Below are 13,948 nucleotides of genomic sequence, written 5' to 3' on the forward strand. Positions count from 1 at the left end.
TCGGTCATAACCCAAAGCGCATGGCCAAAGGCAAAGATAGGAACATAGATCTACCAATAAATTGAGAGCTTTGCCTCATGGCTCAGCTTGTTCTTCACCCCAACAAATCGATACAGGGTCTGCATCACTGCAGATGCTGCATCGATCCACCTGTAGATCTCATGATCCACTCTTCCCTCACTCGTGGACAAGACTCTGAGGTACTTGATCTCCTCCACTTCATTGGTTGGTTTCAGTTTATTTCCAACATGCATACAATTACAGTATGAAATATCACAAATTTCCAGTTGTTTCATTACAGGACGTAGTAGGAAAGTAGTAGGAAGAAGCAGAGCTTATTTAATCCTACCCCTTTTCATATCATAGTTGTATCCCATTTGTTTGTTCTCTATTTGTAACACAACAGTGAATAAATTGATTAAATAAATAGATTAATATACAATAAATAAAAAAATATCAAATACATACATAAATATCAGACATACAAACATATACACAATAATTTAAGTTCTCATCGATAAATAGGTAATTGATGGTTCACCTAAGAGATGAATGAGATTATCTATTTTTTTAAGAAAATGTTCAAGATTTTTATGATGATTCTTCTTTGTACTTAGTGAACACTTGAAGTTTGAACAGTTTCTTGAACTGGATTATATTAGTACTTTGTTTGACATCTTTGCTTAATCAATTCCATAATTTAATTCCAAATATTGATATGCTAAATGTTTTCAGTGTTGTATGTGCATACAGATGTTTATAGAGGTTATAGTTGTCCTGTTTTTTAAGAAGCATTGTTGTACATTCTTGGGTAGCAGGTTATAGTTTTCTTTGTACATTACTTTGTACTTTGTACACCTGGGCTTTCAAGTGAATGGTGGCATCTAGGGAGTGATCCTGGGACTCACTGCTGAACCCTCTGGAGGTGTCGTGGGCCTATCAGCGAAACACTGAGGAAGGGGGGCGCCCACTTGATAACCCAGAGGATGCCTTTACTCACTTGACCATCCCACAGAGTGGCATAGGTGTCTCAGGTATGCATTAGGGGATTGTAACATCTAGTCCTACACAACAGATCTAGCTGTTTGCAAATGCACCAAATCGTTCAATTTGTATTATTTTTTATTCAATAAATTAAGGGTTTGAGTGTTCTCTATAGCCAACATTATTTATTATTCCAATTTATCTTTTTTGTAACATCGTTAGTGAATGAGGCATACTTTTGTAGTTAGTTTCCAATATTTCTACACAATATCTCAGATATGGTAACATATTTAGCTTTATCCATTATTGGTGTATGTTTTGCTACTTTACTTATATTTTTACATGAGGTTTCCAGTCATTTTTATCGTCTATTATTACACCCAAAAATGTGTTTTCTTTTACCCTGTCAATATCTACTCCGTTTATTTGTATTTTTGTTTGACTTTTCCTTCTGCTGTTACCGAATAGTATTTTAGTATTACTAAGATTCAAAGATAGTCTGTTTTTTGTCAAACCATTTTTATAATTTGTTCATTTCTTCTGTTATTTGTATTAGCTTTTGTGTGTTCTCTCCTGCACGGAACGCAGTCGGGTCACCTGCAAATAATACTAACTTTAAGTCCTTTGTAACTTTACAAATGTCATTTATATAAAGATTGAACAATTTTGGTCAGAGTATTGAACCCTGAGGTACGCCACAAGATATATTTAGCTCTGTAGACATGTTTGCCTAGTTTTATGTATTGCTTCCTGTTAGTTGAGTAGATTCTTACCCAGTTCAAGACCACCCCTCTGATGCCATACCGTTCTAATGTGTTTATTAAGATGTTATGATTAATTATGTCAAATGGAACAATAAACACTGCAGCAGCATAATGTTTACTATCTATTGCATTGGTGATCTCTTCCGTTATTTCGATTAAAGGCCTACTGAAATGAATTTTTTTTATTTAAACGGGGATAGCAGATCTATTCTATGTGTCATACTTGATCATTTCACGATATTGCCATATTTTTGCTTAAAGGATTTAGTATAGAACAACGACGATAAAGATCGCAACTTTTGGTATCTGATAAAAAAAGGCTTGCCCCTACCGGAAGTAGCGTGACGTAGTCAATTGAACATATACGCAAAGTTCCCTATTGTTTACAATGATGGCCGCATGAAGTGAGAGAGATTCGGACCGAGAAAGCGACAATTTCCCCATTAATTAGAGCGAGGATGAAAGATTTGTGGATGAGTAAAGTGCAAGTGAAGGACTAGTGGGGAGTGGAAGCGATTCAGATAGGGAAGATGCTGTGAGAGCCGGGGGTGACCTGATATTCAGCTGGGAATGACTACAACAATAAATAAACACAAGACATATATATACTCTATTAGCCACAACACAACCAGGCTTATATTTAATATGCCACAAATTAATCCCACATAAAAACACCTAGGTGTTTGTTATGCTAGCTCCTAGCTACTAGCTACTAGCTCGAGCTAGTTATAGCTCGAGCGGGTAATATGGACGGGATCCCGTATATATAACCCGCCAATACAATTCAAACACCTGCACAACACACACACTCACTCAGCCCAAAGAACCGTTCACCTAACCCAGTGGTTCTCAAACTTTTTTTGTCATCCCCCACTTAGGACAAGGGGGAGTTTTCAAGCCCCACCTGCCCCCATCGCCCCAACAGAACGCTAATGCCAAGCTTAACATTTTCAAATTTATCGAACATCAAGTAACAACAAGTTTTATACATTCAAACTCAATAACATAAAATAAAATCAAGTTCAATAATAAATAAAATAACTGTGCAGCTGTGGTATAACTTGCATCAAGTTCAATATAAAATAAAATAACTTGCATCAATTCAATAATAAATAAAACAAAAGTGTTATAACTTGCATCAAGTTCAATAATAAATCAAAAAAAGTGTTATAACTTGCATCAAGTTCAATAATAAATCAAATAAAAGTGTTATAACTTGCATCAAGTTCAATAATAAATCAAATAACTTGCATCAAGTTCAATAATAAATAAAACAAAAGTGTTATAACTTGCATCAAGTTCAATAATAAATAAAACAAAAGTGTTATAACTTGCATCAAGTTCAATAATAAATAAAACAAAAGTGTTATAACTTGCATCAAGTTCAATAATACATTTTAAAAAAGTGTTATAACTTGCATCAAGTTCAATAATAAATCAAATAAAAGTGTTATAATTTGCATCAAGTTCAATAATAAATAAAACAAAAGTGTTATAACTTGCATCAAGTTCAATAATAAATCAAAAAAAGTGTTATAACTTGCATCAAGTTCAATAATAAATCAAATAAAAGTGTTATAACTTGCATCAAGTTCAATAATAAATCAAATAACTTGCATCAAGTTCAATAATAAATGAAAATAAAAGTGCCACTTTGCAATCTTTGCCAAAAAAAGGAGGACAGAGCAAGTGAACATGAGTTTTACAGTACTCCAGCATTAGTGGCTGCAATGAGCCTGTTTTGCACTGCACAGCTTTTCAAATCGGGGTTGCAGGATTGACACTGAAACTGTTAAAACCTCATTGAATTCGGGGCTGAGCTGCCTTGACGCGAGTGTTTCCCGGTGAATGACACATTGTGTCCAATGCGTATTTGGCGCAACCCTCTTTATTAGAGCCTGCAGCCCGTTTCTTGACTTTGCCATGCGCGCCATCAGAGCAAAAGCCCACACAGTTTTCCCATTTAAGGTCGTGTTCTTTGAGGAAACTGTCCATTATCTTGAACAGCTCATCAGCAGTGGCTCTATTTTTTATGTATTTGCAAAACAGCAAATCCTCGCACAGTGACTCGCCATTCACAAAGCTTCCGCTTAGCCCCGCCCCCATTAGTTTCTGTTGCTGTCTGTCAAACTTTCGCTCCTACCTAGAAATGTAAAGCATACAGGAAAAATAAGTAATTTACATTTATCTATATAGCGGATTTCACAGACAGAATCACAAAGTGATTTCCAGTGTGTATAGAAAATGAAAGCATAGTAAAAAAAAAATCAAAGAATATAATAATAAAAAAATCTAAGTGAAATTTCCTCCCGTTCCTCGCGCCCCACCTGTCATGTCTCTATTCCCCACCAGTGGGGCGCGCCCCACACTTTGAGAAACGCTGACCTAACCCAAGGTTCATAAAGCTTATATATTTAACCAAAGTTACGTACATGACACGCACGTACGGGCAAGCAATCAAATGTTTGGAAGCACGCGGGTGGGACCTGATATTCAGCTGGGAATGACTACAACAGTAAATAAACACAAGACATATACACTGCCGTTCAAAAGTTTGGGATCACCCAAACAATTTTGTGGAATAGCCTTCATTTCTAAGAACAAGAATAGACTGTCGAGTTTCAGATGAAAGTTCTCTTTTTCTGGCCATTTTGAGCGTTTAATTGACCCCACAAATGTGATGCTCCAGAAACTCAATCTGCTCAAAGGAAGGTAAGTTTTGTAGCTTCTGTAACGAGCTAAACTGTTTTCAGATGTGTGAACATAATAGCACAAGGGTTTTCTAATCATCAATTAGCCTTCTGAGCCAATGAGCAAACACATTGTACCATTAGAACACTGGAGTGATAGTTGCTGGAAATGGGCCTCTATACACCTATGTAGATATTGCACCAAAAACCAGACATTTGCAGCTAGAATAGTCATTTACCACATTAGCAATGTATAGAGTGTATTTCTTTAAAGTTAAGACTAGTTTAAAGTTATCTTCATTGAAAAGTACAGTGCTTTTCCTTCAAAAATAAGGACATTTCAATGTGACCCCAAACTTTTGAACGGTAGTGTATATACTCTATTAGCCACAACACAACCAGGCTTATATTTAATATGCCACAAATTAATCCCGCATAACAAACACCTAGGTGTTTGTTATGCTAGCTCCGAGCTACTAGCTCGAGCTAGTTTTAGCAAGCGATCAAATGTTTGGAAGCGTACTCACGGTATCGCGTCTGCGTCTGTTAACGAAGTCAAAGTCCTCCTGGTAAGAGTCTCTGTTGTCCGAGTTCTTCGATCTTGACTGCATCTTTCGGGAATGTAAACAATGAAACACCGACTGTGTTGTGTTGCTGACTTCCCTCGCAAAATACTCCACTTCGCACCGACTTTCTTCTTTGCCTGCTCAGCTTCTTTCTCCATAATGCAATGAACAAATTGCAACAGATTCACCAACACAGATGTCCAGAATACTGTGGAATAATGAGATGAAAACAGCTATTTCGTATTGGCTTCAATGGGGAAGCCATACCTGTGTTCTACTGGCTACGTCACGCGCATACGTCATCCTCAAAGTCGTTTTGAACCGGAAGGTCCCCGGGAAATTTAAAATTGCCCTTTATAAGTTAACCCGGCCGTATTGGCATGTGTTGCAATGTTAAGATTTCATCATTGATATATAAACTATCAGACTGCGTGGTCGGTAGTAGTGGGTTTCAGTAGGCCTTTAATGCTATTGATGTTGAATGAAAGGGACAAGCTACCATGAATTGATTTACGTGGACCCCGACTTAAACAAGTTGAAAAACTTATTCGGGTGTTACCATTTAGTGGTCAATTGTACAGAATATGTACTGTACTGTGCAATCTACTAATACAAGTTTCAATCAATCAATCAAAAAGCAGTAGAAACTATAATTATAAGAAACTGCTTAACTCTCAGCTGTGCTTTTACTTTTATGAATTCAATGATTCTTTCATACATATCTTATGGCTTAACTACATGTTCCCAGGCACACCAGTCATCAATCAAGAGTAAACCACTGAGTGTCTTTATAACCGCGCCTTGAAAGTCCTAGACAAGAGTATACGATATCATCATTGCCAAATTTTAACCAAATGCAATATTTTAAGTTTTGCCAATTTTATTTTGTTACACACAGTCAAACTGGTTTTTAAATACTTGGATTACTCTGCTCCCCAATTGCTCTGCAAAACAATTATAATACTGCAAAGTCGTACTAGATCTACCACCCGAGCAATGTCAAAAGGCAACTGTTGCGTTCCATTCCTTAGAACATCTTTTGCCCAGACTGCCTTTTCAATAAAAGGACCACAACTATTGAACTCTCTACCTGACACTTTGTAAAGTATACCTGCACTTGTCACTTTCAAAAAACAAACAAAATTGTGGCTAGTTGCGCAGCAATCGTGTTCCCATGTTTAATTTTTTACTAATTTTTACTAATTGGTTTTTATCTAGTCTGCACTTTGTCTGTGTTATTATTTTTATTATTATTATTTTTGGCTTTTATCTAGTTTGCACTTTGTCTGTATTATTACTATTATCATTATTATCGACTCATCTTTGCCTAATTCTTTTTATTTTCCTATTTTAATTATGTTGGATCTGTGTTGTTGTTGGGGACAAGGGTTGTAAATTAGCTTGGGCTACAAACACTATGATGCATACATTGGATAACTGTTTCAGATATCTGTTTCTGTATCTGTCCCTATTTCAAATAAACATATATATATATATATATATATATATATATATATATATATATATATATATATATATATATATATATATATATATATATATATATAAAGTGGATGGATGGATGGATGTTGGCTCTTTGTCCTTATTATTTGTCTGAGTCTTTAATTTTTATTCATGAATTTGTCCAATCGGTTGTTAAACAGTTTTTCTAATATTTTAGAAAATTGTGAAACTAAAGAAACAAGTCTGTAGTTGTTCCAGTGCAAACAAAAGAAATAAACACGTGAATACCAAAGCATTTGTAATTTCAATTTTCTGGGAGAAGCGGTGCATTATCTGACATAAATGCAGGTGTGCCAATATTTTTGGCCACGACTGTAGTCTTAGAAATGTTCAGTGTGCTCCACTCCTAGGAGACATTGATGGATTTTCATATTCTTAGTATGAAAACACTTAACAAATAATAGACACAAAGCCAAATGTAGTTATTTGGAATAATAATGTTTATTTTTGACTGTCGTTACTCAGCAGTGTATTTCCATTGTAATATTTACAATTAATAGTCATGTGTGATTATTGTGAGATAAAGTTGAGTAACATTGAAGGGATTGAAACGTCGCTTCTGGGTGACGTCATCTGAGCGCGACCGTCCTCAGTATGTTTTCCCGTTTCAGAGCTAACAGCTGCACCGACCGTGCTTTGGATTTTGTTTCCGTCCCTCCACAACGCGTCGGTGTCATGAGGTAGGAGAAACGGCAACATTTAAATTTTAAAAATAACAATGTCCACTCGGTTCTTTGTGACACGTCATATCTGCCCCCTTTGACAGAACGTGTGTTAGCGAACAGGCTAACAGATAGCTTCCTGGCGCTATCACCATGTTATGACGTTGGAGTGCAGTCAAAAACTGCGCATCGATGCAACGACGCTCAGATATAAACGACGCGGCCTGTTATGACCATAAATGTGTTTTAAAGTAGCTTATTCTTGGAATGTGTCACGTATACTTGTTGTCTTTCAGCTTTGGAGGCGATTCCTAGGCTGGATGATGCACCGCTGTCGGTCTCTGGTCAAATGTACACACCCTCCCTTTGAGGCCATTTACATAACATAATGATCTTAATAGAATGTTTGCTTGTCAGGGCCACATGCCTTAGGACAATTACACTATCCTATCATGGCATCTGACATGTCTTGGATCGGGAGCATAATGGGGAATTCATAGCTCTCCAGTGTAGTAGTTGTCATGTCTATAGTTGAAAAGCCCCCAGAGATACCTTAAACTGGTGTTAATGGGGCCTCACTCGTCAGTACCAGAATTGGCCCCTCAGTCAGTTCTCCAGTAAACTCATGACGGAGTACTGCGAGGAGGGGGGGCTGTTGTATGAGCAATCACCTCCCATGCACATCAAAGTGGAGTCTCCCGAGGGACACTCTGGAGAGGGGGCGTCTGACAACGGCTTCCCCCGGGATGACGACGACTCGGAAGACAGCTGTGACCAGAGCAGTGGCGTGCGTGGGGGTCTGCTGCCCTTCAACGTGGTAGTGGTGCACCCCAACTTGATGGCGCCTGGCATGTCCTCAGACGACCTCATGTCAATTGAGCAAAGTAAACCATCAAATTGTCTATAATGTTTTTCATGTCACCATGGAATTGGAACCCTAATATTTTGGTTGTTTCCACTACAGACAGAGCAATGTCTGCTGCACTGGCAGCCAACGGTGCAGGGAAAAGAAAGAGTCGCTTCAGCGGCGCCGAGCTGGAGGTACTGGTGTCAGAGGTCACCCAATGTGAAGGGGAACTATTCGGCCCGGCGGGGAGGCTCCGACGGCGGGAGCGGGAGCGCATATGGGCCGGGATCCTCGAGAGGGTCAATGCCGTGTCCAGGGTGCCGCGTACGCTCCGTGAGGTTAAAAAGCGTTGGGATGATCTAAAGAGACGCAACGGGGGCCGGCTAGCGGACGCCCGCCACCGCAGCTGGTCCTTGCCGCCCAGCAAGGTGTCGATGCTCGGACAGTCCTCCCAGTCCAGCCCCAGGCTTCAACACGGCCGGCAAAATCAAAACTCCAGACCGAGGCCAAGTTTCCCATGTTTCCCTGAATCTGACACAGGTAAAGTATGCTTCTTACTTTGATTTGCCACTGTACTGGTGTGTGTGTGTGTGTGTGTGTGTGTGTGTGTGTGTGTGTGTGTGTGTGTGTGTGTGTGTGTGTGTGTGTGTGTGTGTGTGTGTGTGTGTGTGTGTGTGTGTGTGTGTGCGTGTGTGTGTGTGTGTCTGTGTGTGTGTGTGTGTGTGTGTGTGTGTGTGTGTGTGTGTGATTAGAAGGTGCCTTGGTTTACACCTGTGCTCCAGTTGATCTTCAAAAGAACTGCCACAGGACTCCGATGCAAAATAAAAGTTTATTCCACATAGCTCTATATTCTTCACAGGAGTATTATGAATAACTTATTATGCAAAACAATACAAAGATAAAACGTGTAGCCCTCATCAACCAGAGTAGATGCATTCTCTTAAAGAGGAACCACACTTTTTTGGAATTTTGCCTATTCACAATCATTATGAAAGACAAGAACATGAATGTCTTTTTTTACGATTTTAAAGATGATAAACGCTTGAAAGTTGTGGCTAATGGGCCCTCTAAAACAACTTCACATCCCTCCGTTTTATATACACTGCAAGTATATATATACACACCGTATTTTTCGGAGTATAGATCGCACCGGAGTATAAGTCGCACCTGCCGAAAATGCATAATAAAGAAGGAAAAAAACATATATACGTCGCACTGGAGTATAAGTCACATTTTTGGGGGAAATTTATTTGATAAAACCCAACACCAAGAATAGACATTTGAAATAAATAAAGAATAGTGAACAACAGGCTGAATAAGTGTACGTTATATGACGCATAAATAACCAACTGAGAACGTGCCTGGTATGTTAACGTAACATATTATGGTAAGAGTAATTCAAATAACTATAACATATAGAACATGCTATACGTTTACCAAACAATCTGTCACTCCTAATCGATAAACCCGATGAAATCTTGTACGTCTAGTCTCTTACGTAAATGAGCTAAATATTATTATTTGATATTTTACGGTAATGTTTTAATAATTTCACACATAAGTCGCTCCTGTGTATAAATCGCACCCCAAACTATGAAAAAAACTGTGACTTATAATCCGAAAAATACGGTACTACAGACACGTTTATAACATTATGTAATGTACAATATTTACTGTATTTTGGTCATTTCAATCATTGAATTCCTTAGCACATTTATTTCCGTTTCCATAGCAGCACACTTCCTACAACAACAAATGTGTGTTCCTACTTCCAGAAACAAACGCAAGTGTTTCCTAACCATGGCAGACTTGGTAATAGAAAACAAAGATGACTATTTTTGGACAAATGAGGATTAACAACTTTATACTTTATAGATACTGTAATATGATTGTTCATGGTTTACAGATTGGTGTCTTATCACAGTGTGTTGTGTGCATTACAAACTCAAATGCGTTTTGTGTTGTAGAAACTAGATTATCTCTTTCAGTAGTTAGCTTCTACGGCTAATACCGAAGCAAGTGTAACTCCGCTGGAAAAAGAGTTCCTACGTGTTCGCTCTTACAATAACAATGTCGCTACAGCTTGGTTATTAAACAGGTTACGGAAAGTAAATTAAGTATTGTTGGCGGTTTTTAAATGCATTTTTAAAGTGATTTAGAAGTAGTTTGGATTGGATTGCTCCCTTTAGCTGCATTGCTAGCTAACTAGAAGAGACGGTTTTTACATGTGAGACTGCAAAAAATAAAATAAACGTTTGTTTCTTGTCTTTCATAATGATTGTGAACGATAGGCAAAAGTTTAAAAAAAATTGCAGTTCCACTTTAAAGAGACAGAACATGAGCACATCTACTAACATACATCGTGGGGGTGGCTGGAGCAGAAGCAACATAAAATAAAGCAAATAGCTTTATATAACTTTATACAAATATCAAATTGTTAATTATCAATTATAGTAACTCAACTACTTTAATTAGCCTTATATGAATCCACAGCATATATTTTATAATTCAAAACAATCAATTAGGTGTAACAATATGAAAATTTAATACAACCATTATCTTGACAAATTATCAGTTATTATACATACTGAAATATTTTGACCAACTTATTTTTTTATTCTAAATAAGTAAAATAAATAGACACAATGTTAGAAAAGCCACTAGTTTGCATGTTTTGTTTCTTATGATTCACTCATAGTGTTTAGTCTTAGTATTTTTTTGCCAAGTTTTTATTGTTTTAAATTTTGGTTTGTACTGTAGCACTTTTAAGACTGATTTAAATAAAGACTGCGTAACAAACTAAATCTATTATTCGTTATTATTTCTGATAGGTGTTGTGGCGTCCCACTCTGTTCTGCAGTCCTTAAATGCATCGTAAAAACGCCTCCGTCTAGTATTCCTCTGAGTATATAGAACGATTACTCTGTCTACGAGAGCACAGGTTATAGGTTCAAGTGCACAATTGAATATTTTAGTTGCTCAGACAGTAAATTTATATAAGTTTAGGTTGGGGTATGTTGTTTGTTTATGGGGAAAGACGTCATTGTTTCTTGTTTTCGTGTTAGCATGTAAGCTAGCGAGCTGGCGCCAGTCAGTCCGTGAGTTTATCAAAGAGCAGTTATCAATCACGTTTTTTCAATCATTTTAATTTAAAATAGTAATGTTAACCATGTATAACCAATATATAACCATTACTGCGGTTACAGTATTATTATTACCTTTTATCGTTACATACATACTCTGCATAAATGTAGAGCGCCAAATCTACTTGTCTGTCCAAATGTATTTCTGGCAAGCAACTCCGTGGCCACTTCCTTCTAAAAATTACAACACTGTTTGTTTGAATCCTGGCAATAGCGACTTTTCATCAGTTATTACTATCAAAACGTCAACCAGGATATTTTATGGTCCATTTATGGATCACTCCAGAAGGTACCCCGCCTGAGTGCGGCTGAAAAGGGACAAGCAGTAGAAAATGGATGGATGGATGGACACCTGTTTCCTTGGAATGTTGCCATTGAGCTCCTTGTGCTGTGGAAAAGTGTGCATGTGCTACTTTGAAAGCACATCTGATAGTTTGTCAATATGTGCAGGTATTGGAGGAGAGGGGTCTGAGAGAGACTGTTTAGAAAAAGATGAGGACAATCCGGAGCACGAGAGAGATGTGGGAGAGCCAGACTGCGAACATGAGGAAAACAGCATGGAGGACAAACTAGGATTAGGACTTGGTCTGGGCATCGGACCACCTCCACCCTCAGAACGATGGCTGCCTCCCTCCCCACTCTACAGCGCCCCTTTTCTAAACGGCAGCCCTCAGCCCAGCAGTCCTCAGCCATCACTGGGTGCACAACAGGGTCCGTTTGAAGCCCCGCCTCGCAGCTCCTGGCTTGAAGATGAGCTGCGGGGGTTAGGAGAAGCGGCAATTCAGCTTGGGAACCGCATGGAGAAGAGCCTACGGGAATTCGCAGAGTGTTTCACCCAAGACATGAGAACACTTGTGGCTTCTCAAGAGGCGTTGGCACTCAGTCTACAGCAGAACAACGTCCTCCTGCAAAGGCTGTTAGGAGTGCTGGAGGCCCAGCAGCAGCAGCAGCAACGGATACAGCAGACGCGTCAGTCGCAGACATCGCAGGTGGCTCAGACACAGCAGCAATTGCAGCAGATGGAAATACCCCAGCCAGTACAACATCAGCAGCATGCAGTGCAACAACAACAACCAAAACTACATCTACAGCATCCAAACAGTCCTTCCGCTGGAACCATGGTCCCTTCGCCATTGCTACCTGACGCTCGAGCCACTTTTGCCTCTCATCCCACCACAGACTTAAATGGGAGCGTGCCGAAAACACGGCGAGGGAGAGCTTTCGATCACAGGCGCAGGAGACGACGCTAAGAACAAAAAAAGGAGAGAGAGGTGAATTAAAAGCACACACACTTTGCATACTTAATGAATGAAGATGACAATATTTCTTGTTTTTTTCTATTTTCTGTAGAAATATTTTGCTTCAAACCTCCCTTTGTGCACCTCAAACAGTCCTCATTAAGCACTGTTAGACACATGAGATTATAGGGTGGCCTTAAATTTTAATGTACATACTGTATTGTGCAACGAAACATCACCCATTTACAAACACTTTAGGTACTGTAGGAGCCGTTTTAAGGTCATGCTTTTCAGCAGAGCTTGTATAATATACTGTATAAAGTGTACAGTAACTGTAATGTCAAGTACTTGTTGCCATATATCGTACGTACCTGCTAATGTATGCCTGTGTTTTAACAGTTCCACAGTGAGTCCTTTTACAGCTATGGCAGATGAACAATGTGTTATGTTCAGTGCATTTTTGGGACAAAACCATTCCAAGCTTGCCTGTCATGGCATACATGCCTGAAGCATAAGCATCGCAGTAGGCTTCAGAAGTCCAGCCCTATAATGAATTGAAAATATACATGAATATTTAGGGTTTTATATTCTTGCATGGGGTGCACATTGATGTGTTTGCAGATAGTTGTCTTCAATTGCATATTGCCATCTTTATAGTTTTGCACAAGCTATATTTTGTAGATAGCTACTGTTTCAATGAAATGTATTAACACTCAAATAAAAGTATGACATGGGATGCATTCATTGGGTTGCTTACTTACTATTTTAATGTTTAAATATATATATACATACACACACATATATAAAATATGTATATATATGTATATGTGTATATATATATATATATAAATATATATGTATATGTGTACAGTATAAATATATATATGTATGTATATATATATACAGTATATATGTATGTATGTGTATTTATGTATGTGTATATATATATGTAAATATGTGTGTGTGTATATATTTGCATAAATATATATTAATTTATATATATTACATTGTATTTATTGATGTGACTCAGGACCATCTGCTACAGTAAAACACAGATTGTGCATATTACAACTTTAATTGAGTTTTGGCACTGTTAGAAAAGCTGTCACTGGCGGAACAGGGCCTTCGCTTAGCTGTAAACACGCATGCGCAGTGCGGGATATATCCATCCATCCATTTTTTACCGCTTATCCCTTTCAGGGTCGCGGGGGGTGCTGGAGCCTATCTCAGCTGCAATCGGGCGGAAGGCGGGGTACACCCTGGACAAGTCGCCACCTCATCACAGGGCCAACACAGATAGACAACATTCACACACTAGGGACCATTTAGTGTTGCCAATCAACCTATCCCCAGGTGCATGTCTTTGGAGGTGGGAGGAAGCCGGAGTACTCGGAGGGAACCCACTATCCTGTTTTGTCAATAGTTACTGTACATATTGGGATTTTTTTCATTTATTGATCGGTAATCGCACACAATACGATAAGTAACTTTGAGCATAGTTTTCCACCTTAAGTGCTTTGAGATAACATC

General features: G+C 38.4%; 1 protein-coding gene across 5 annotated transcripts in view; it reads left to right on the forward strand.

The window, feature by feature from the left end:
* The first annotated feature begins 6,634 nt into the window (after positions 1 to 6,634).
* The window catches only part of si:ch211-261d7.3 (zinc finger homeobox protein 3), a 9,497-nt gene continuing 2,183 nt past the window's right edge, over positions 6,635 to 13,948 (forward strand). For 2 of the 5 annotated variants that reach the window (XR_009827771.1, XM_062063226.1), the window contains exons 1-4: positions 6,635 to 8,074; positions 8,155 to 8,577; positions 11,631 to 12,451; positions 13,619 to 13,948. The exon at positions 13,619 to 13,948 is cut by the window's right edge. Coding sequence is in view for 4 of the 5 variants with exons in the window: in XM_062063226.1 (XP_061919210.1) it covers positions 7,816 to 8,074; positions 8,155 to 8,577; positions 11,631 to 12,430 (1,482 nt within the window). In the remaining variant the exon portion in view is untranslated. Of the gene's footprint in view, positions 8,075 to 8,154; positions 8,578 to 11,630; positions 13,152 to 13,618 lie in introns of those variants that run through there. The other 3 variants (XM_062063224.1, XM_062063225.1, XM_062063223.1) reach the window with 3 other exon arrangements.

This window comes from Entelurus aequoreus, linkage group LG11 (assembly GCF_033978785.1).
Source record: "Entelurus aequoreus isolate RoL-2023_Sb linkage group LG11, RoL_Eaeq_v1.1, whole genome shotgun sequence".
Taxonomy (NCBI): domain Eukaryota; kingdom Metazoa; phylum Chordata; class Actinopteri; order Syngnathiformes; family Syngnathidae; genus Entelurus; species Entelurus aequoreus.